Source organism: Gavia stellata, chromosome 33 (genome assembly GCF_030936135.1).
Source record: "Gavia stellata isolate bGavSte3 chromosome 33, bGavSte3.hap2, whole genome shotgun sequence".
Lineage (NCBI taxonomy): Eukaryota > Metazoa > Chordata > Aves > Gaviiformes > Gaviidae > Gavia > Gavia stellata.
The window spans coordinates 1,037,047-1,058,324 of NC_082626.1; the positions used below are offsets into that span (position 1 = coordinate 1,037,047).

Sequence of the window (21,278 nt, forward strand, 5' to 3'; positions counted from 1 at the left end):
GATGGGACTGGGGCCATACTGGGATGGGACTGGGACCTTACTGGGATGGGACTGGGACCATACTGGGATGGACTGGGACCTTACTGGGATGGGACTGGGACCATACTGGGATGGGACTGGGTGCCCCCCGCCCCCCGCACGTGCCCCCTGCAGCGCGCACGCGCCCCGGAGCCCCGGGAGGCGGGAAGGGCCGCAAGGCCTTCTGGGAGTTGTAGTTCTGCCGGCGTCACGTGACGGGGCGGGGCGGCCGGGGGGGGCCTCCATCTCCCAGCGTGCTCTGCGGCGGAGCGCAGCCGGAGCGGCGCTCGGGTGAGGGCCGGGGGGGGCCCGGGGGGGTTTGGGGGGCCCCGGGGGGGTTTGGGGGGGCCCCCTGCACTGCATGAACACGGGGGGGGGGTTGGGGGGCCCCCTGCACTGCATGAACACGGGGGGGGTTTGGGGGGGCCCCCTGCACTGCATGAACACGGGGGGGGGTTGGGGGGGCCCCTGCACTGAACACGGGGGGGTTTGGGGGGGCCCCTGCACTGCACAGGGGGGGATCAGGCCCTTCTCTCCCTCCTCCCCCTCTCCGCTCTGGGGGGGCTGAGGCCGGACGGGGTCCCCCCCCCCACAAAGCCGGAGCTCACCTCCGGGCCTTGCACTGCCCCGTGACACCCCCCCAATGGGGTCTGCTCCTGCAGAGCCCCCCCAAACCATCAGCCTTAACCACCCCCCACGGAACCCCCATTTACAGGCTCTGATCCTGCGCTGCCCCCCCCAGTTCACCCCCCCACCCCCCTCCTTCCACCCCCATAAATGGGGTCTGGTCCTCAGGGTCCCCCCAAAATCACAACCCCCCGCCCCCCCCCCCGCCCCCCCCCCATTTACAGCCCCTGCAGAGCCCCCCCCAAACCATCAGCCTTAACCAGCACCCCCCCCGGCACCCCCATTTATGGGGTCTGATCCTGTGCACCCCCCCAACACCCCCCCCCCCATTTACAGCCCCTGCAGAGCCCCCCCAAACCATCAGCCTTAACTAGAACCCCCCCCTCCTTTCACCCCCATTTACGGGGTCTGATCCTGTGCACCCCCCCAACACCCCCCCCCATTTACAGCCCCTGCAGAGCCCCCCCAAACCATCAGCCTTAACTAGAACCCCCCCCTCCTTTCACCCCATTTACGGGGTCTGATCCTGTGCACCCCCCCAACAGCCCCCCCATTTATAGCCTCTGCAGAGCCCCCCCAAACCATCAGCCTTAACCAGCACCCCCCCCCTCCTGTCACCCCCATTTAGGGGGTCTGATCCTGCGCAGCCCCCCCAACTCCTGCCCCCCCTTTACAGCCCCTGCAGAGCCCCCCCAAACCATCAGCCTTAACCAGCACCCCCTCAGCACCCCCATCCCCTCCCCATCACCCCCATTTATGGGGTCTTATCCTGCGCACCCCTCTAACTCCCCCCCCCCCATTTACAGCCCCTGCAGAGCCCCCCCAAACCATCAGCCTTAACCAGCACCCCCCCCTCCTGTCACCCCCATTTAGGGGGTCTGATCCTGCGCAGCCCCCCCAACTCCTGCCCCCCCCATTTACAGCCCCTGCAGAGCCCCCCCAAACCATCAGCCTTAACCAGCACCCCCCCCCCGTCACCCCCATTTAGGGGGTCTGATCCTGCGCACCCCCCTAACTCCTGCCCCCCCCATTTACAGCCCCTGCAGAGCCCCCCAAACCATCCACCTTAACCAGCACCCCCCCTCCTGTCGCCCCCATTTCCAGGGCCTGATCCTGCCCCCCCTTCGCAGCCCCCGATGCGGGGTGCCCTCCTGGCGGCGGCCGGCCGGGGGGCCATGGGCGGGGGGGCCCTGGCCCGCGCCATCCGCGCCAAGCTGGAGGCGGCCCTGCAGCCCACCCACCTCCAGGTGCTGGACGAGAGCCCCCGCCACGGCGGCCCCCCCGGGGCAGAGACCCACTTCGCCGTGGTGGTGGTGCGGGCGCTTCGCCGGGCTGCCCCCCCTGCAGCGGCATCGCCTGGTGCACGCCGCCCTTCGCGCCGAGCTGGCCGGACCCCTGCACGCCCTCGCCATCGTCGCCAGGACCCCCCAGCAATGGGCCGGCGACCCCCGCGTCCCCCCCCGGCCCCCTTGCTTGGGGGGCTCCAAGCGGGAACGCCGCGGGGACGACGCCGACGACGCCGAGGGTTCGCCCGGGAATCGGTGACGGCAGCGCCGGGGTCCCCCCGCCCCGCCCCGCACCCCCCGGTGACGCCGCGGAGCCCGGATTTGGGGTGACCCCCCCACCTCACACCCCCCGGTGATGCCGCAGAGCCCGGATTTGGGGTGACCCCCCCACCTCACACCCCCTGGTGATGCTGCGGAGCCCGGATTTGGGGTGACCCCCCCTTCCCACCCCACACCCCACCAGTGACGCCGCAGAGCCCAGATTTGGGGTGACCCCCCCACCCCTCATCGCACCCCCCGGTGATGCCAAGGCGGGGATGGAGCCCGGATTTGGGGTGACCCCCCCACCTCACACCCCCCGGTGACGCCGCGGCGGGGATGGAGCCTGGATTTGGGGTGAACCCCCACCTCGCACCCCTCAGTGACACCACGGAGCCCAGATTTGGGGTGACCCCCCCACTGCTCATCGCACCCCCTGGTGACGCCGCGGCGGGGATGGAGCCTGGATTTGGGGTGACCCCCCCATCCCGCCCCACACCCCCCCCGGTGACGCCGCGGAGCCTGGATTTGGGGTGACCCCCCACCTCACCCCCCCGGTGATGCTGCGGAGCCCGGATTTGGGGTGACCCCCCCACCCCACCCTGCACCCCCCACGGTGACGCCGCGGAGCCCAGATTTGGGGTGACCCCCCCCACCCCACCCTGCACCCCCCCCGGTGACGCCGCAGAGCCCAGATTTGGGGTGACCCCCCCACCCCACCCCGCACCCCCCACGGTGACGCCGCAGAGCCCAGATTTGGGGTGACCCCCCCACCCCACCCCGCACCCCCCGGTGCCGCCGCAGAGCCCAGATTTGGGGTGACCCCCCCACCCCACCCCGCACCCAGCCGCCCCATGGCTGCCCTCAGCCCATGGCTCCCACCCTGACGCCATCCTCCACGTGCCCCCCCCCCACCTCCCACCTCGGGGGGGGATTTTGGGGTGCCCCCCCCCCCCATTTTCTTTCATTCCCAATGAGATTCACCACATCGGGTGCGTCCCCCCAAAAAATAAACCGCTCCCGCGGCAGTCGGGCGATCCTTGGGCGCAGTCCTTCGGCGCAGGGCGGGGGGGGGGGGGCATTTTGGGGTGGGGTTTTTTTGGGGGGGACACACACACACTTTTTCTGGTGGTTTTTTCTTTGTTTTAATTAATTTACAAACATCTAAAAACTACAGCACGGCACGACTGCGGACGGACAGAGCTACGGGGGCACCCCAAAGGGACAGCTACACCGAAGGGGGGGCGAGGAGGAGGAGGAGGAGGAGGAGGTGAAGCACACGCCGCTCGATCGCTTGGGGGGGGCTGCTCGAAATATTGGGGGCTGCCCGAATATTGGGGGGGCTCTTGGGGGCGGGGGGGCTTCCGAAGCGCTTTTGCATAGACCAACACTTCCCATCCCTCACTGGGGACCGACCCGGGGGGGGGGGGGGCACAGCCCCGGGGACCCCCCCGCCCCGTACCCCACTTTTTTTTGTTTGGGGGGGGGTCCCGGTGTTGGGGCACCGCTTTGTGCTTTGCAAACCGCTGGTGGTTTTGTGCTCTGGGGGGGCGGGATGGGGGTGCAGGGAGGAAAAGGGGGTGCAGGGAGGGAAAAGGGGGTACAGGGAGGAAAAGGGGGTGCAGGGAGGAAAAGGGGGTGCAGGGAGGAAAAGGGGGTGCAGGGAGCACCCCGCCCCCCCCCCCGCACCAGAAAGAAAAATCCTTTAAAAAGGGGTCAAACAAAAGAAAAAGCGCAGTTTTGGGAGCGGAGGTTTTCCCGTCTCCACCCCGCTGCACCCCAAAACGCAGCTGTGCCCCCCCACATCCAAAGAGGGGGGGTCTGGGGCACCCTCACCGTCGGCGAGCGGGGAAGTGCCGCGTGAAGGCCGGCAGCACCCATGGGTGACACCTCGGGGCACCCGCCCGTGGCAGGGCAGTGCCTGGTGCAGGGGGGGCCCCCGCTGCGCCCCGAAATCAGATGAAGGGCTGGGGCTGCGCTCGGGGGTGCTGCACCCTGGGGTGCAACGAGCCGGCAGCACCCCGGGGTGCTGTGCACCCCAAGAGCTGTGCACCCCAAGAGCCGTGCACCCCAAAGCGCCGGGCACCCCGGGGTGCTGCACGCAGCGAGGGGCTCTGCACCCCAAGAGCTGTGCACCCCAAAGTGCCGTGCACCCCAAAAGGTTGTGCACCCCGAGAGGTCGTGTGCTTTAAGGTGGGGGGGACCCCCCTAAAACGCCCTGCAGCCCCCAGGGGTTCTGCGGCGGGAGGCGCGGTGCACCCCGACACGCCGAAGGGTCCCGCACCCCGGCATGCAGCGCACCCCAGGGCGTTGCGCGCCCCAAATGCACCGTGCACCCCAGACGGCGCTGCGCCCCAAAGGGTTGCGCACCCCCAGGCACGCACCCCCCAACGTGCCGCTGCACCCCGAGGGGCCCTGCACCCCGACAGGCCGTGCACCCCGGGGGGCCCCCCCCAGTTCTCCTTGGGGGGTGCGCCGATGGAGACCCCCCCTCACCTGACACCGTCCTTCCGGCTGGGGAAACTGAGTCACGGAGCCGCCACCGCCCCATCCCTGAGGATGGAGCCTTCCTCCTCCTCCTCCTCCTCCTCCCTGGCCCTGCAGGGGGGCTGGGGGGGGCACGCAGCCTGTCCCGCACCCCCCCAAGGCCGAGGGACCCCCCGGCCCCCCACCCGCAGCCCCCCGCAGCCCCCCAGGAGTGAGCAGCTATTCACAGAGGGGACGACACCGAGAAAAGAACTGGGGGGGGCAGGGGTTGGGGGGGCAGGGTTGGGGGGGGGAAGGAGTTTGGGGGGGCAGAGGGTTTGGGGAGGGGGGGTCAGGGGTTTGGGGGGGCCAAGTGCAAATGAAAAAGACCCCGAATGCTCCAAGAAGACGTGTCACAGTGTCTAACGCGACTAATCCCGAGGGGGGCCGGGAGCGGGGCTGCGGGGTGGCCCAGGGAGTTTGGGGGGGACGGGGACGGGACACCCCCTCCCCAGTGTGGGGCCCCCCCACCCCCTCACTGCAAGACTTGCCCCCGCGTTTCGGGCAGTTTGAGGGCGAGGGAGCTGCCGAGGGCCAGGGCGGCGGAGGCCAAGAGGATGGGCACCGCTTTGGTGATGCCCACGAAGGAGGTGAAGATGCTGATGCCCAACACGGCCGCCAGCTTGCAGAGCGCGTTGAGGAAGCCGAAGGCCGTCGTCCTGCGTGGGGGGCGCGGGGGGCAAAGGGGGTGACCCCGCCGGCCGCTGGCCGCGAGGGGCCGGATGCCGGCCTGCGGCGTGCGGGTGGCACCCCAAAATGGCTAGCCGGCACCCGAAAATGGCTAGCTGGGAGTCGGCACCACCCGCGACTGGCACCCGGCACCCCACAACTGGCACCCGGCACCCCATGCTTTGCAGCCAGCACCCAAAACCTTGCGCCCAGAAGTCAGCACCCCGCAACTGGCACCCGGCACCCCACAACTGGCACCCCACGACTGGCACCCCACGACTGGCACCCGGCACCCCGCAACTGGCACCTGGCACCCCACGACTGGCGCCCGGCACCCCACGACTGGCACCCGGCACGCCACAACTGGCCCCCAGCACCCCACAACTGGCACCCGGCACCCCACAACTGGCACCCGGCACCCTGTGCTTTGCAGCCAGCACCCAAAACCTTGCACCCCTAAGTCAGCACCCCATGACTGGCACCCAGCACCCCACAACTGGCACCTGGCACCCCACAACTGGCACCCAGCACCCCGCAACTGGCACCCGGCACCCACGACTGGCACCCCACGACTCGCACCTGGCACCCCATGCTTTGTAGCCAGCACCCAAAACCTTGCGCCCAGAAGTCAGCACCCACAACTGGCACCCAGCACCCCACAACTGGCACCCGGCACCCCACAACTGGCACCTGGCACCCCATGCTTTGCAGCCAGCACCCAAAACCTTGCACCCCTAAGTCAGCACCCCACAACTGGCACCCCATGACTGGCACCCCACAACTGGCACCCGGCACCCCACGACTGGCACCCCACAACTGGCACCCCGCAACTGGCACCCAGCACCCAAAACCTCACCCCCCACCAGCACCCCACATCCAGCACCCAGCACCCCACACCCAGCACCCAAAACCTCCCACCTGGCACCCCACACCTTGCACCCAGCACCCCAAAACCTCCAACCCAGCACCCCACACCTTGCACCCAGCACCTCCCACTCAGCACCCACACCTTGCACCTGGCACCCCAAAACCTCCCACCCGGCACCCCAAACCTTGCACCCACCACCCCAAACCCCACCCCTGGCACCCCAAACCTCCCACCTGGCACCCCACACCTTGCACCCGGCACCCCAAAACCTCCCACCTGGCACCCCACACCTTGCACCCAGCACCCAAAACCTCCCACCCGGCACCCCACACCTTGCACCCAGCACCCATAACCTCCCACCCAGCACCCCACACCTTGCACCCAGCACCCAAAACCTCCCACCCGGCACCCCACACCTTGCACCCAGCACCCATAACCTCCCACCCAGCACCCCACACCTTGCACCTAGCACCCAAAACCTCCCAGCTGGCACCCCACACCTTGCACCCGGCACCCAAAACCTCCCACCCAGCACCCCACACCTTGCACCCGGCACCCAAAACCTCCCACCTGGCACCCCACACCTTGCACCCAGCACCCATAACCTCCCACCCAGCACCCCACACCTTGCACCCAGCACCCAAACCCTTGCACCCGGCACCCCACACCTTGCACCCAGCACCCATAACCTCCCACCCAGCACCCCACACCTTGCACCCAGCACCCAAAACCTCCCACCTGGCACCCCACACCTTGCACCCAGCACCCCACAGCTCACCCCCGGCACCCGACCCCTCGCCCCACGGCGGGGTGCCGGCCGTGGGGCCGCCCGCACCTCTTGTCGGAGGGGTAGAGCTCCACGGTGAGCACGTCGAGCGCGTTCCAGGAGGCGATGCTGACGCCGCCGAAGAGGCAGAGCAGCGCGATCATGGCCGACTCGCTGTTGCCGAAGGAGAGGAAGAAGCAGCTGACGCAGGACATGACGCTGGAGCCGGCTGCGGTGGGACACGGGGGGACGCGTCACCGGCCTGGGCGAGGGGGACGCGCGTCCTCCCCGCCCGCCGCACCGGGGAGGGGAAACCGAGGCGGGAGGCGGTAGAACCATGGAGGCGGCCGGGTGGGACGGGACGGGGCGCGGGGGACGCCTTCCACGGCGCTCAGCCTGGCCGGGGACGTCTCCAGTGACGGGGCACCCGCCACCTCCCTGGGCACCCCGCGCCGGCGTCCCGCCGCCCGCAGCGTAAGGGACGTCTTCCTCAACGCCCACCCAGCATGCGGAGGCGGCCGATCTTGTCCATGAGGAGCGCGGAGACGATGTTCCCGGGGAGCTGGCCAGGGTGCCCAGGAAGCTGACGAAGTAGATCATGTAGGCGTTGTTGTCGTCGCTGAAGTCCAGCTGGCAGCCCTCCTTGTTGTGCAGGAAGGTGCTGTTCACCACCCGGCTGTTGATGAACTTGTACTCAAAGAGATCTGTTGGGATGGAGAAGGGGGTCGGTGGGGTGACCCCCCTCCCGTCCCCACCCCGGGGAGCGCCCCGGCCCCCCCCCCTCTACCCGTGTTGTAGAAGACGGTGGAGATGAAGGTGCAGTTCTTGAAGAAGGTGTTGCTGGAGGTGATGTCCTCGAAGTAGCACTCCTCGAAGAGCGAGTCCTCGAACGTCACCGACTTCATCTTCAGGCCGATGAACCTGGCGGGGTGGGAAGAGCCCAGCTCACCCCCTCCACTCGTGCAACGAGCGGGCCCGGCCTCAGCAGCCCCCCCGGACGCACTTGTCGTTGAAGTACTCCCCGCCCTGGTGGACCTGGTTCTCCAGGGTGAAGTTGAAGGTGAAGTGCCGGACCTTCTCGCGGGTGAAGAGTTTGGTGCGTGAGGCGTACTCGATGTTCTGCAGGTGCTTTATCATGTCCGGGAACCAGACCGTCAGCCCGTAGTAGCTGCGGGGAGAGAGGGGCTGAGCCCGGGCGCCACGATGCCTGTCCCGTCCCAGTGCTGTCCATCCCATCCCATCCCATCCCATCCCATCCCATCCCATCCCATCCCATCCCATCCCATCCCATCCCATCGTCAGTCCCATCCCAGTGCTGTCCATCCCATCCCATCCCATCACCAGTCCCATCCCAGTGCTGCCCCAGTGCTGCCCATCCCATCCCATCCCACCCCATTGCCAGTCCCATCCCAGTGCTGTCCATCCCATCCCATCCCATCCCATCCCATCCCATCCCATCCCATCCCATCCCATCCCCAGTCCCATCCCAGTGCTGCCCCAGTGCTGTCCGTCCCATCCCAGTGCTGTCCAGCCCCATCCCAGTGCTGTCCTAGTGCTGTCCATCCCATCCCATCCCATCCCATCCCATCCCATCCCATCCCATCCCATCCCATCCCATCGCTAGTCCCATCCCAGTGCTGCCAGTCCCATCCCAGTTCCCTCCCAGTGCTGCCAGTGCCCTCCCAGTGCTCCCAGTCCCACTGCTAGTTCCATCCCAGTGCTGTCCATCCTGCCCCAATGCTGTCCATCCTGCCGCTAGTCCCATCCCAGTGCTTCCAGTCCCATCCCAGTCCCCTCCCAGTGCTGCCAGTCCCATCCCAGTGCTGCCCATCCTGTCCCAGTGCTGTCCATCCTGCCGCTCGTCCCATCCCAGCGCTTCCAGTCCCATCCCAGTCCCCTCCCAGTCCCCTCCCAGTCCCACCCCAGTGCTGCCCGTCCCGCCGCCGGTCCCAGCCCAGCCCCGTCCCGGCTCCGTGGGGTGACAGCACCCCTGGGTGCCCCCCGGCCCCACCTGAAGGACATGGTGAACCACACGGCCATCATCATCAGCGTCACCCGGCGGTACTCGGGCGCGAAGCACTGCTGGAAGTTGCTCCAGACCTACGCGGGGTGGGGGACAGGCGAGAGGTGACGAGGGGACCCGGCGGGGGAGCGGGTGCCCCCCGGGCAGGATCCGGCCTCACCTGCTGCGAGAGGTTGAGGAATCGGACGAGCCAGCGCCGGTACCACGTGCCGGTGTCCGACTGGATCTCGATGAGTTCGTCCTCTCGCTTGATGGTCTTGATGTGGGTCACCTGCGCGGGGGGACACACACACACACAGTTTGGGGACACCAGGAAGCACCGGCCTCGCCCAAGGCTGCCGGGTGAGACCCCGTCCCCACCTCGTGCCTCAGTTTCCCCACCTGTTAAGGCAGGGCTGACCCGCTCCGGGCGCTGCTTTTCCCGGCGGTGGGAATCTGCAGCCGCCTGCTCCTGCGGGAGCCGCCCCGGGGTGGGGGGACCTTACCGAGAAGACCCTTTCGGGGTGGCCCTTGGCCCTCATGTTGGTGTCGTGGACCTGCTTCAGCACCATCCAGGCCTCGTCGTGCTTGCCGTTCTGCGAGGCGGAGCCCGGGCTCACCCCGGGACCAATCCTGCCCCCACCCCAGCACCCCCCGGGGGGTCCCCGCCCGGGTCCCCCCACCTCCGCCACCCCCTCGGGGTCCCCATCTGGGTCCCCCCATCTCCGCCACCCCCTCAGGGTCCCTGCCCAGGTCCTGCCACCCCCTTGGGGGTCCCCACCTGGGTCACCCCATCTCCACCACCCCCTCGGGGTCCCTGCCCAGGTCCTGTCACTCCCTTGGGGGTCCCTGCCCAGGTCCCCCCACCTCTGCCACCCCCTTGGGGGTCGCTGCCCAGGTTCTGTCACTCCCTTGGGGGTCCCCATCTGGGTCCCCCCACCTCCGCCACCCCATTGGGGTCCCTGCCCAGGTCCTGCCACCCACTTGGGTGTCCCCATCTGGGTCCCCCCACCTCCGCTACCTCCTCTGGGTCTCTGCCCAGGTCCTGCCACCCACTTGGGGGTCCCTGCCCAGGTCCCCCCACCTCCTGGCCCCCCCCCCCCCCCCCCCCCCCCAGGATCGGGCCCTGCATCCCCCCGGATCTGCTCACCTCCAGGAAGAAGCGGGGGCTCTCGGGCATGGTGGTGAGCGCCCCGATGGCGAAGACCGAGGGGAAGGCGCAGACCAGGACGAAGACCCTCCAGCTGTGGAACTGGTACGCTGAGCCCATCTGGAAGCTCCAGCCTACGGCGACGGGACAGGACATGGCGGTGGTGCTGAGACCCGCCAAACTCGCTGCACGCTCCGGCACCGGGCGGCTCTTACCGTAGTGGGGGATGATGGCCCAAGCCATGGCGGAGGCGTAGATGCCCCCGATCATCCAGAACATGCAGAGCCAGCTCAGGTGCTCCCCGCGCTTCTCCTGCGCCAGGAACTCCGAGAAGTAGGAGAAGACGATGGGGATGGAGCCGCCGATGCTGGGGGTGAAGGGCAGAACGGCGTCACCGGTACCCCCGCCGCCGCGCAAAACGGGGGGTCTCGGCACGGCGAGGGAGCGGGAGGGAGCTCAGCCCCCCGGCGCGGGGGGGACGCGGGTGCCTGGGTCCCCAACCCTTCGCCGGGCCCCCCTTACCCCACGCCCGAGAGGAGGCGGCAGAAGAGGAAGGTGCCGTAGCCTTGGACGAAGGAGGAGAAGAAGGCGAAGACGCTGTTGACGGAGAGGGAGATGAGGAGGCACTGCCTTCGGCCCAGGCGGTCGGCCAGCCCGCCCCACAGGAAGGCGCCCACCATCATGCCCAGGTACACGATGAGCCCTGGGGGGGGGACACGGCGCTGTCAGTCCCGGGGGACCCGGGGACCCACACCCCGAGTCACCCGGTGGAGGGTGACGGCGCTCGGGGCAGGGCGCGGTGCTGGGGGGGGCCGTGGGGGTGGCGGTGACCCCCCCAAGCTGAGCACAGCCAGGACGCCTGCGTCCCCTCGCAGGGAGGGGGGACAGACCCCCGGCACAAATCGGGGGGTGGGGGGCGGACGCCTGGGTTGTCCCCCCCGCTCTGCTGGGGGACGATGGGACGGGGGGGGCAGAGATGCCCCCAGCCGGGTCCCCAGGACCCCCCCCACCCTCCGCATCCAGCCCCCACTCCTGCCCCGAGTTTGCCAGGTCTCAGGGAGGGGGCGATGGGTAACACCTGGGATGATGGGGGGGGGCACCACAGAGAAGGGGGGAGCGCACCGCAGTGCGGCCAACGCAGCCGCCCGCAGCCCCCCCAGACCCGCTCTCGGCTGCCCCTTATCAGCCCCGGGCAGGAGGGGGGGGCTCTGCCTCAGCCCCCCACCGCCGCGCTCAGCTGCAGCGGGGAGATAAGCCGGGGGGGCCGTGGGGCCGTGGGGGCTGTGGGGCTGGGGGGGCTGTGGGGCCGGGGGGGCCGTGAGTCACAGCCTGACTGCACAGTGGCGTTCGCCCCCCCGGCCCCCCTCTCCCCGTCGCTCAGGTGGGGACCAGTGTGGGACTGGGGGGAGGAGGACGGTGGGAGCCCCACACATGGGGGGGTGTGTCCCACCCCCGTGTCCCTCCTTGTCCCCACATCTCCTCCCGGCCCCCCAACATCTCACTCTGCATCTCCATGGCCCCCCCATACCCTCATGGCCCCCCCATATCTTCTTGTGTCCCTCCCACATCTTGTGATGTCCCCCCATACCCCACGTCCCCCCATACCCCCTGGATCGCGCCCCACGTGTCCCCCCACGTTCCCCGTGTCCCCCTCTACCCCCCATCTCCTCGTGTCCCTCCACAGCTGTGTCCCCCATATTGCCTGTGTCCCCCCATAGCCCCCTGTCCCCCGACACCTCCCTGTGTCCCCCAATACCCACATGTCCCTCTGTCCTGCCTTCTCCCCATGTCCCCCCATCCCCTGTGACCCTCCATAGGTCCCGTGTCCCCCCCCACCTCCCCGAGTCCCCCTTGTCCTTCCCCATCCCCACACTCCCCGTGCCCCCCACCTCCCCCTGTGCCTCTCCGATCCCCGCACGTCCCCATGTCCCCCCATGTCCCCTCACACCCCCAGTGCCCTCGTGTCCCTCCACACCCCCATCGCTCCCAGGGCCCCCCCTGTGTCCCTCCACATCCCTCTGTCTGCTCATGTTCCCCCATCTCCCCATCTGCTCTCGTCTCCCCACATCTCCCTGTGCCCCACCGTGTCCCCCCACATCCCATGTGTCCCTCCATATCCCCTCACCGGCTCACGTCACCCCATACCCTCTATCTCCTCACGTTCCCCATCTCCGTGTCCCCCCGCGTCTCCATCTGCTCTTGTCCCCTATACCCCCCACGTCCCTCCACCTCCTCATCTGCTCACGTCCCCCCGTACCCCCTATGGCCTTCCATGTCCCCATCTGCTCTTCTCCCCCCACATCTCCCCATGTCCCTATGGCCTTCCGTGTCCCCATCTGCTCTTCTCCCCCCACATCTCCCCGTGTCCCACGTGTCCCTCGACATCCCCATCCGCTTGCATCCCTCCATCTCTCTCCACATCCCCCATCTCCCCGCGCCCCTCCGTGTCCCCCCGCGTCCCCCTGTCCCTCACGCTCCCCATATCCCACCACGAGTCCCTCCATATCCCTGTACCCGCTCCCGTCCCCCCACGCCTCCCAGTCCCCTCCTCACCCAGCATGCCCTTGTTGGAGTCGGAGAGGCACATGTCCTTCTCGGCGCTGGGCAGGACGAAGCCCACCACGAAGACCTCCACGCCGTCGGCCATGAGGGCCAGTCCCAGGACGAAGTAGAGGGTCCACTGGAAGCGGCCGTGGCCGCACTCCTGCAGGATGAGCTCGTACTGCTGCGCCAGCTCCTCCTTGTCCTTCCGCCGCTGCCCCTCGCTGTCGTCGAAGGCGCCGACGGCCGCCTCGGCCCCCAGCCGCTCCCCCGTCTTCAGCGAGTCGTGCCGGGGGATGCCCTGGTATTCGCCCTCGTAGATCTCGTCCTCCTCGTCGTGACCCTCGGTGGCATCGCTGGACGCCCCCTCCTCTTCGTTGGCTCCCTCGCCCCCCCGGTAGTAGCCGTCCTGGGGCGCGTAGTCTTCATCATCCTCCTCTTCCTCGAAGCGGGAGTAGGAGCGCTTGGTGTACTCGTCCTGCACGCGGTCCATGCCCTTGCTCACCTTCTTGGCCGCGTGTTTCTTCACCTCCTTGGCGATGTCCTTGGCGCCCCGGATGAACGCCGTCCGGTCTCGGAAGCTCTCATCCATGGTGCCGCTGGGATCGGCCGGGACACCGGGATGGGGAGGGGGGGGGTCTCTGCGTCGGGGGCTGCGCCCTCACACCCGGGGACCGCGGTGGGATGCGGGGAGACGGGTGACGGCGCTACCCATCCGCGTGGCACCGGCTGGGAGGGGACGCGGGGGGAGCCCAGACGCCGGCCTGGACCTGCGGAGCCCGGACACAAGCAGGGGCCGTTTTAGGATGGGAACAGCCCCGGGCCCCACCTCGCCCCGGGTTTGCTCCGCTCTGAGCTCCCCCCGCCAGCACTTTTTCCCCGTCTCGGATGGAAACAGGAGGGTTTGGGGCACCCCCACCCCACGGCAAGGTGGCGGGGGGGCTCACCCCAGGGCAGCACCCACAGCGGGGGCCGGGATGGGGACAGCTCTGGGGGACCACTGGGTCCGTGCCAGCGCCCCATGCTCAGGTGCCCTCTCCCCACGCCTGGAGGATCAAAGCTCTCACAGGCACCCGCATTTCGGCAGGATTTAGACCCCCACTGAGCTCAGGGTGGGATCCCGGGTGGATTCTCCGGTGTCTAATAACGTGGCTGAGCACAAGCTAGAGCGCTTGTTTGCCTCCGTCTCTCTCTTTCCCCATCTGTCTGTCTGAACCCAAACCCACCGGCACTTCCTAAACAAACGGACCCGCGGGAGAAGGGCGCGCAGCACCCGCGGGCTCCATGGGGCCAGAGAGAGGACGGAGCCGCACGGACAAACCAGCCGAGCTGAAAGACGAGGGGGTCGGCCCCCGTCTCCCCTGCCATTGCAAGGCCACCCGCCCCGTCCGCCCACCCAGGGACCCCGGTGCCCCTTGGGGACGGGGGGGGTCCGAGCCTGGAGCTCTGCAGGGCCGCAACGCCCCCCGACTCGGACCCCCGGCGGGGATCCCAGCAGTGGCGGATGCCAGCAGGGAGCAGGAGGGTCCCCCGGGCCCCCCAGCCCCGCCCCGGCAGGCCAGGGCCCCCCAGCCCCTGGGGACCCCCCTGTCCCCACCCGTGCCCCCCACCAGCCCACCCAACCCATTGAGGGACCAGGTCCCGCCATTCTCTCAATGGGGCCGGGAAGGTGTGGCCGGGCCAAGGGCCAATGAGCTCCAGGGGGCGTGGCCACCCCCCCAGCATCAATGGGGCCGTGGAGGCATGGCCCGGCTCTTCAGCCAATGAGCTTCAGGGGGTGTGGCCACACAGCTGCATCCCCCCAGCTCAGGGCACCCTTGGGCGGAGGGGGTCACAGTGTTGGGGTCGGACCCGGGGGACGGGGACCCCCCAGGGTGGCTCAGGGGACCCCAGCAGGGCACAGGGTGACCCCAAGGGTGGCGGGTCCCCGATGACAGAGCGGGCCAGGGGACACCCCTGCCCATGGCCGGCGGGAGGGGGACCCGGCACAGCACCCTTGTGCTGGGCTGCAGCCCGGATCCGGCCTTTCCGGGTCCGTCCCCACAAGGGACAGAGGACACGGGAGACAGGGGGACATCAGGGACATCGCTGCTCCGCGGTCCATCCACTCAGGATTGCAAGTCACCACCAAAAACTAGGCCAGCAGCGGGCCTGGACCGACCCCCCCATTTCCCAGGAACCGCGGGATGGAGCGGCACCGGAGGGATGGCAAAGGGATCAGCCCCCCAAGGTCACAGGGGTCCCCAAGGCCGTCCCGAGCAGCCCCAGTGCCCCGGGTCAGGGGGCTCAAGGAGACGGGTTTGGGACGGGGGTCCCTTGGAGGGGTCCCGGCCGCGTCCCCAGCTCCGATCCAGCTGCCCAAGGTTGGCCGCGGTGGCAGAGCGGGCGCCGGGGACCACGTGTGCCGGACCACACTCCCCAGGGAGGCTTCCAGAAGGGATCTGGCTGCGGGTTGTGTTTGGCGAGAGACGCTGGCATCGGCAGAAGCCGAACCGGCTGCCGGGGCAGAGCCGGTGGGTGCGGGGGGCACCCTCGGCACCCCCAGGGGCTGGCCTTTGGGGAGGAGAGGGGGCACCCGGCTACACCCCCGAGGTTCTAATCTGCAGGTGGCATCTCCCTGTCCCCATGCACCCCGCGCCCCCCTGCCCCAGCCCAGCGTCCCCCCCGCCACAGGCTGAAAAGGCCAAGGGCAGGCGGTGTACCCCCCCCGAGCCTCGCAGAGCCCAGCGCAGCTCGTGACAGGGATGGACCCGCAGACCCCCCCAGCCTGGGCAGCGGGCACAGGCGCTGCCGACCCAGCCGTGGGGACCAACGTGACCCCCCCAAAAGGCTATTTTTATCTCTGGCGGACAGGGAGGCAGGAGTTGAGCCGCAGGGAGAGGGACGCAGCCGGCACCGTGTCCCCCCTCCCGGAGCGAGGGGACAGGGCACGGCCGGGAAGCTAAAATTAGCCCTGCTGAAATAGCCGGGGCTGTCGCAGCGCTCCCCCCGGGGCGGGAGCCCGGCAGAGACCCGGGGGTGGTGCGAGGACGGTGCTGCGGCACGGCATGCCCCCCCAATTTCTGAATTAAGCCGGGCAGATGCTTTTAACCAGCGTAAAACGGCCAATTCACCCCCTGCCCTCGCTTCCCCAGCCGGCTGGGAGCAACCCCGGCACTGTGCCCATCCCGGGGAGCCCCCGGTCCCCTCCTCGGATGAAACCCGTTGGCACCCGAGGCCCCGGGAAGGAGCCGATTCATGGCCAAGGTCATTTTGCTCCAGCCGGGCTGGCGGCTCCCTGCGGTGCCTCCCAATGCGGCCGTGCCGCGGGACGTCGTTATACGGACCGTGACGTATAGGGAACCGGCCAAAGGAAGAGGGGAGCAGAGAGAGGCCAAATACCTGCTGGGGAAAAGGATGGGCCGGGGAGCAAGGTCACAGCTCGGCTCTGTGACGGAGAAGCTGCTCGGCACAAGCCAGGGGCCTCGAGCGGCCGAGCCAACGCTGCGCGTCGGCGACAGATGCTTTTGAGATCAGGGGTTTGATTTCACAAGCAAGCCAGAAATCACAGAGACCGTAGCCACCCTATATGCAAGAGCCGGGGCAGGGGTGTCCCCAAAAAAATGCTCTTCTGGTTGCCAAAACGTGCCGCCGGCCCTGCCAGCCCCGTCCTAGCGTTAGCCAGAGCAGTCACCGCCAGCCCTAGACAAGGTTATCGGACTCTGGACCCGTTTCCTCCTGCCGTGCGTCCGACCAGAGCCAGCGATCGATGCAGCCCTGCCTCGCCGCGCACCCCGAAACCCCCCAGGAGGTCCCACATTAGGGCTGGGTCCCTGTTGTCCCCCCCCGCAGCCCCCAGCTTTTTTGCATTACGGCAAGAACATGGCGACAAGGGAGAAGAGTTTTAAATCGCCGGTGTCCAAGGTCATCGTCCAACACCCCCCCATTGCCACCCCCGGAGAGCTGCGGCGCTCCCCCTCCCCAAACCCTGCCGGTACCGCCACAACAAATATCCATCCCTGCGATGAAATCCCAATCCCCATCGGCAGAGATTCCCCCGGCCGTACGACGGCGCGGGAGGGATGACAAGCGGCTGTTAAACACGCACGTAAAAAGACGGAGCGAGGCTGGAGGCAAGGTTTTCCAGGACAAAATGGCCACACCAAGTGGAAAGGAGAAGCCGAACCCCTAATCCATCAGCCGCGGCTCCGAGGATGCTAATTAAAAGCAGCGGGGAGAGGAGGGGGGATCTGCCTGATAAAAGGCATTTCTTTCTCTCCTTACCTGTTTCAGCCCTCGCTCCGCTCCAGCCCTCCTTTCGGCGTCTGCCTCCTGCGCCGCGAGGAAGGATGCTCCGGCAGGGATACGGCAAGAAAATAGCTCACGGGTACCAGACCCAGCGTTAACGCCGCAGCCTCCGACACACACGCTGAGCATTGGGAGAGTCCATTGCAACAGCCCGGGGAAGGGAGGTGGCAGAGAGGGCTGTGCTACGGCAAACGAGGAGCTGGGGGGGGGACTGGCAGCAGGATGGGGGGCTCACCCCTCGCCCGTGCTTATTAGTGAAGCCGAAGGGAAGGCAATGCCTCCCCCGGGCTGCCCACGCTTGCGGGAAGCTCCCTCGGGAGCGGGGTTCCCGTGCCGGAGCCGCTGGGTTGAAGCTGCTCCGGTGAGTGCGGAGGCGAGGGCGGCTAACGGGGGGCACGAGCTGTCGGCCCCCCGGTTCCCCTCCCCGGGGATTGGCGGCGGCGGAAAGGCGAAGCCGTGAGGATTTGGCGGCGTTCAGACCCTCTATGGCAACCTCTCCTGCTGCCGCCCACCGCAGCCGCAGGCAGGGTGGCGGATGGAAACGCAGCCTGGCAAATCTGAGTCACGGCCTCCTCGGGCGTGAATTTTGATTTCTTTGGATGAAAGCGTCTCCGCCTGAGCTGCCCAGACCCGGCCCTCTGTTGTGACAGGGCACAAATGCCCCCGACATCTTTTTGGGGGGGTGCGAGGAGGAAGGCGGTTATTGCAGGGAGGCAAACCGAGGGCTGGGGTACCCAAACCGACCCCGATTTGCGCCGGATCGCTCACCCACGTGGGCAGTCGGGACCGCGAGCGCTCCAGCCCAGCTCCCTCCGGGGGGACGTGGGGCGCAGAGTGCTCCCGGTATCCCGGCTGCTCCGGCTGGGGCCGGGTTTGGAGCTGGGGAGGGGGCGATCCCCATGCTGGGAGCACTCGCACAAGCAGGACCTTCCCTGAGCCCCCCTCCTCTTGCATCCCACATGCAATGAGTTGAGCCGGTCTCAGCTGCCAGGGCATTAGCCCCAAAGCCACGCGATCCATCGGCAGAGCCGGGTACGGGGCCAAGGCTTCCCGTGCCCCGGTTGTGCTGAGCTCGCAGTAGCTCGGGCACGAACCAGACCCCAGCGGGAGACCATCCTTTGAGAGGAGGAGGAGGAGGAGAGCGTGCTCGAGGCCGAAATACGCACAGCGAGGGTAGGAACGAGTGCCCGGAGCGACACGTTAACAGCCACGCAGCGGGACTTGAGCTCAAACTGGGCAAACAGGGTCGGGCACCAGCCCACACCAGTGGTACCAGCACCGGGAAGGATTTAGGAAACTGGAAGCTGAGAAATAATTGAGATCCTGTTGGAAATAACCCCAGAAGGGGGAAGGTCGCTGAGCTACTGGGGTGCTTAACCCCGCTGAAAGGCTCAGGGCTGCGGGGGGCCGAGGAGGCGAGCTGCAAAGCCGACCCCGTCTCCCCGCTGTGTGGGTGGCTGCACGCAGGGCTGGGCGCCCGCTCCGACAGCGTCGCATCCGGGCTGCGGGGCTAATCACGCGCCGAACGAGCCCCGGCGCGGAGCCTCATTGGCCTGGGCCGGACTGGTGAGCGCAGCTTCCTCGGGGCTGCCGAGTCCTGTCAAGCTATGACTCATGTGCCACATTGTCACCGGCAAATCTCCGTGTCCCCCTTCCCTTCTGTCTCTGTGCCCGAGCATCCGTGAGCTCACGCTCAGCCCTAAGGCTTCATCGCATATAATCGGAGTGAAATGCATCGCAGCGGGGACAGGGGAACGGCTCTTTCCTCTCCTGAGGGCCTCGGATCACGTCACGTTTGCCAGGGCCTAAAAACCAGGGGTGCCGGGATAAAACCAGGGGTGCCGGGATAAAACCAGGGGTGGGCCCACCCACGGCAGGGAGATCGGCTGCCCCCCACGGGTCCCGGTGGCTTCCTTGAGCGAAGAACACAGAAATGCCACCCCGGGGCTCGCCAGCTACATAGGGAGGCACCGTTTTTTTTGGACACTCAAGAGCCCAAAGCATCTCGAATCTCAACATCGCGGTCACGGCAAGCTGCAGATAACCTCCGTCGCCACAAGCACACGTCCTGCGCCTCCTGTACCCGAATCCACCCATTCCAGTAGTCCAAGCCGGACTCTCCGCAAATTTCTGACTGCAAACGATGGGGAAGGGGGTTACTGATCCTGTCACTCCCTCCCCAGCCTGCCCGGACCACGGGTATTCCCCACCCTGACAGCCCACTGGAGGGAGAAGAGGCGTCTATTTTTTTTTGCTGTTAAAATAGAAGCTGTTTCCTCCCTGCACACAGACATCACAGAGGCTTTCGGAAGTCTGAACCAGAGTGACGGGCTAAGGTCGCTGCGAAATTAAACCCAAAGCCGTATGGCAAACGGCACCGAATTACAGGCTACGGCTGTGCTGGGGCTGGAGCTCCTGCGGAGAGAGGAGCATTCTGCCTTTGGAGAGAAGCATCCAGGGAGCAGCCGGAAGAAGGCGGGATTGGGGAAGCAGAGGAAGATGTTGCTGACACAGCCTCAGTGCAGATTACAACGCTGGGATGAAGGAGGAGGCAGCACGTTCCCACTCCTACATCTCACCACGAGCTCCAGGCTCACTCCGAGGGTCTGACGCCACACGGGGAAGGGGTTTGCCTATCTCAGCCTCTCAGCGCAAACACCTTCAGCAGCAGCTTAATCCGACTCTCCAGGCTGTGATGCGGCGGACACACACACCTCTCCATCACCTCCGTCGCAGCTCAGAGGGCTGCACGCTTCCCACCTCGCAGGAGCTTGGACATGCGAGCGAACGAGGTCACCCAGCAGCCGGAGTCGCAGCGACTCCGCGGAGACCGAGACATCTCGCTTCTGGCACGTGTTTAGACCCCATCGACGGACGGCAATTTGCCTCTCCCTTGGCATAATTATTTCCACTCCAGGAATGCTTTTAATTGCTGTGGCTATCGTGGATTTTTCGTAGGACTGTTTGACTTTGGTCAAACCTTGGCACCAAAATCTTCCGTCATCTGCTCTCCAGCCCAGCATTAAGACCACCCCCCGTTCGGTGCTCCCGAAAACAGGGTCCAGCTCAGCCCTCTCCCCATCCATCACAAATTAAACCCCACAGCAAAAAGTTGCTGCTTTAAGATTTGTTCACCTTCAGAGGTGCTTTTTCTGCTGCGTTCAGAAGTCCTCCCCTACACCCATCACCTGCAACGGGGGCTTTAAGCATCGACCTCGTCCACGCCTTGAGAAAGGCATTACTGCCTCGCGCTGCATCCAGGCGAACACAAACACTCCGGCGCGCAGACGATCGCAGCAGAGAAAGGCAAAATACAACCCCGTGCAGGGGCAGATTAGCACAAACATTAAGTACATTTTAAAACGCACTCACCAGGCATCTCTGAAGAAAAAACACCTACAGCCCAGCTGCTGTCTGCTCAGGAGCAGCTAGCAGAGCCCCTCGCAGCTTCCAGCCTCTTAACCAGCAACGATTTACTGCTAATTTACACCTGAGCCCGGTTTTCTCCTCCAGCTGCAGCTCTGCTCCTTAAAGCAGCAGCTGTGAAGCCACTTCTCATTCTCCCCCGGCACAGCTGGAGGAACTGGAGCCAAACAGCGCCGTGACCTCACCCCATCGGCCACAGCCGGTACCGAGAGACCCGAGCCCTGCTTCCCCCACCGGCCCGCAGCGAGACGACGGTGTTTGCGTTGGGCTCTCTCCGTGATTTTACCGTCAGCGCAGCACGCGGTGGAACGGCTCCAGGCTGGACACAACCCAGCAGTAATTGCAAGGCACGGTGCTGGGAGGGAGACCGAACCGATGCAATTGTGCCGGGCTCTGGAGCGGCCCAGAGAGACAGCCAAGGCCCGTGGATGGTTTAATGGAATCAGGGAGGTTCAACGAGCACCACGGTGCCTCCAGGTCTGTGGGAAGAGCCTGCGCAAGTTACATTTCCTCCTCCAGACTTCAGCGTCCCCTATAAAAACTTGGGAACCTTCACCACAGCCAAGCGTCTGGGGTTAATGTCAGGCTGAGCGCATCAACACCCCATTCCAGTGGGAGGACTGGGTGCTCAGCGCGGTCAGGATCAGCCCCCCACAACCACTTTGACCTAGCAGCAGTCCTGGAAACTGTTCACAACACAGCAAGCCCTAAATCTCCTCTAACGGTCCTGAACTCTCCCCAGGAAGGCTGGATTTGAGCAGGGATGTCTGTTCAGGGAGCAGCATGAGACTCCCCGTCAGTGGTAAAAGCTAAGAACAGCCTAGACGTTACTTTTATTACAACCCCTGATAAAG

General features: G+C 66.9%; 2 protein-coding genes across 2 annotated transcripts; one reads left to right on the forward strand and one right to left on the reverse strand.

Moving 5' to 3' along the window:
* The first annotated feature begins 1,781 nt into the window (after positions 1-1,781).
* Positions 1,782-2,190, forward strand: BOLA1 (bolA family member 1). The gene is given in 2 exon segments (XM_059832413.1): positions 1,782-1,960; positions 1,962-2,190. Coding segments are annotated over 2 exon segments (408 nt in total).
* A 2,886-nt stretch (positions 2,191-5,076) lies between these two features.
* On the reverse strand, positions 5,077-13,303 carry SV2A (synaptic vesicle glycoprotein 2A). The gene is given in 13 exon segments (XM_059832299.1): positions 5,077-5,374; positions 7,088-7,247; positions 7,520-7,582; positions 7,585-7,722; positions 7,806-7,939; positions 8,022-8,186; positions 9,030-9,118; positions 9,202-9,312; positions 9,527-9,616; positions 10,171-10,304; positions 10,386-10,537; positions 10,693-10,873; positions 12,724-13,303. Coding segments are annotated over 13 exon segments (2,181 nt in total). The 3' UTR covers positions 5,077-5,190.
* Positions 13,304-21,278: the final 7,975 nt, after the last annotated feature.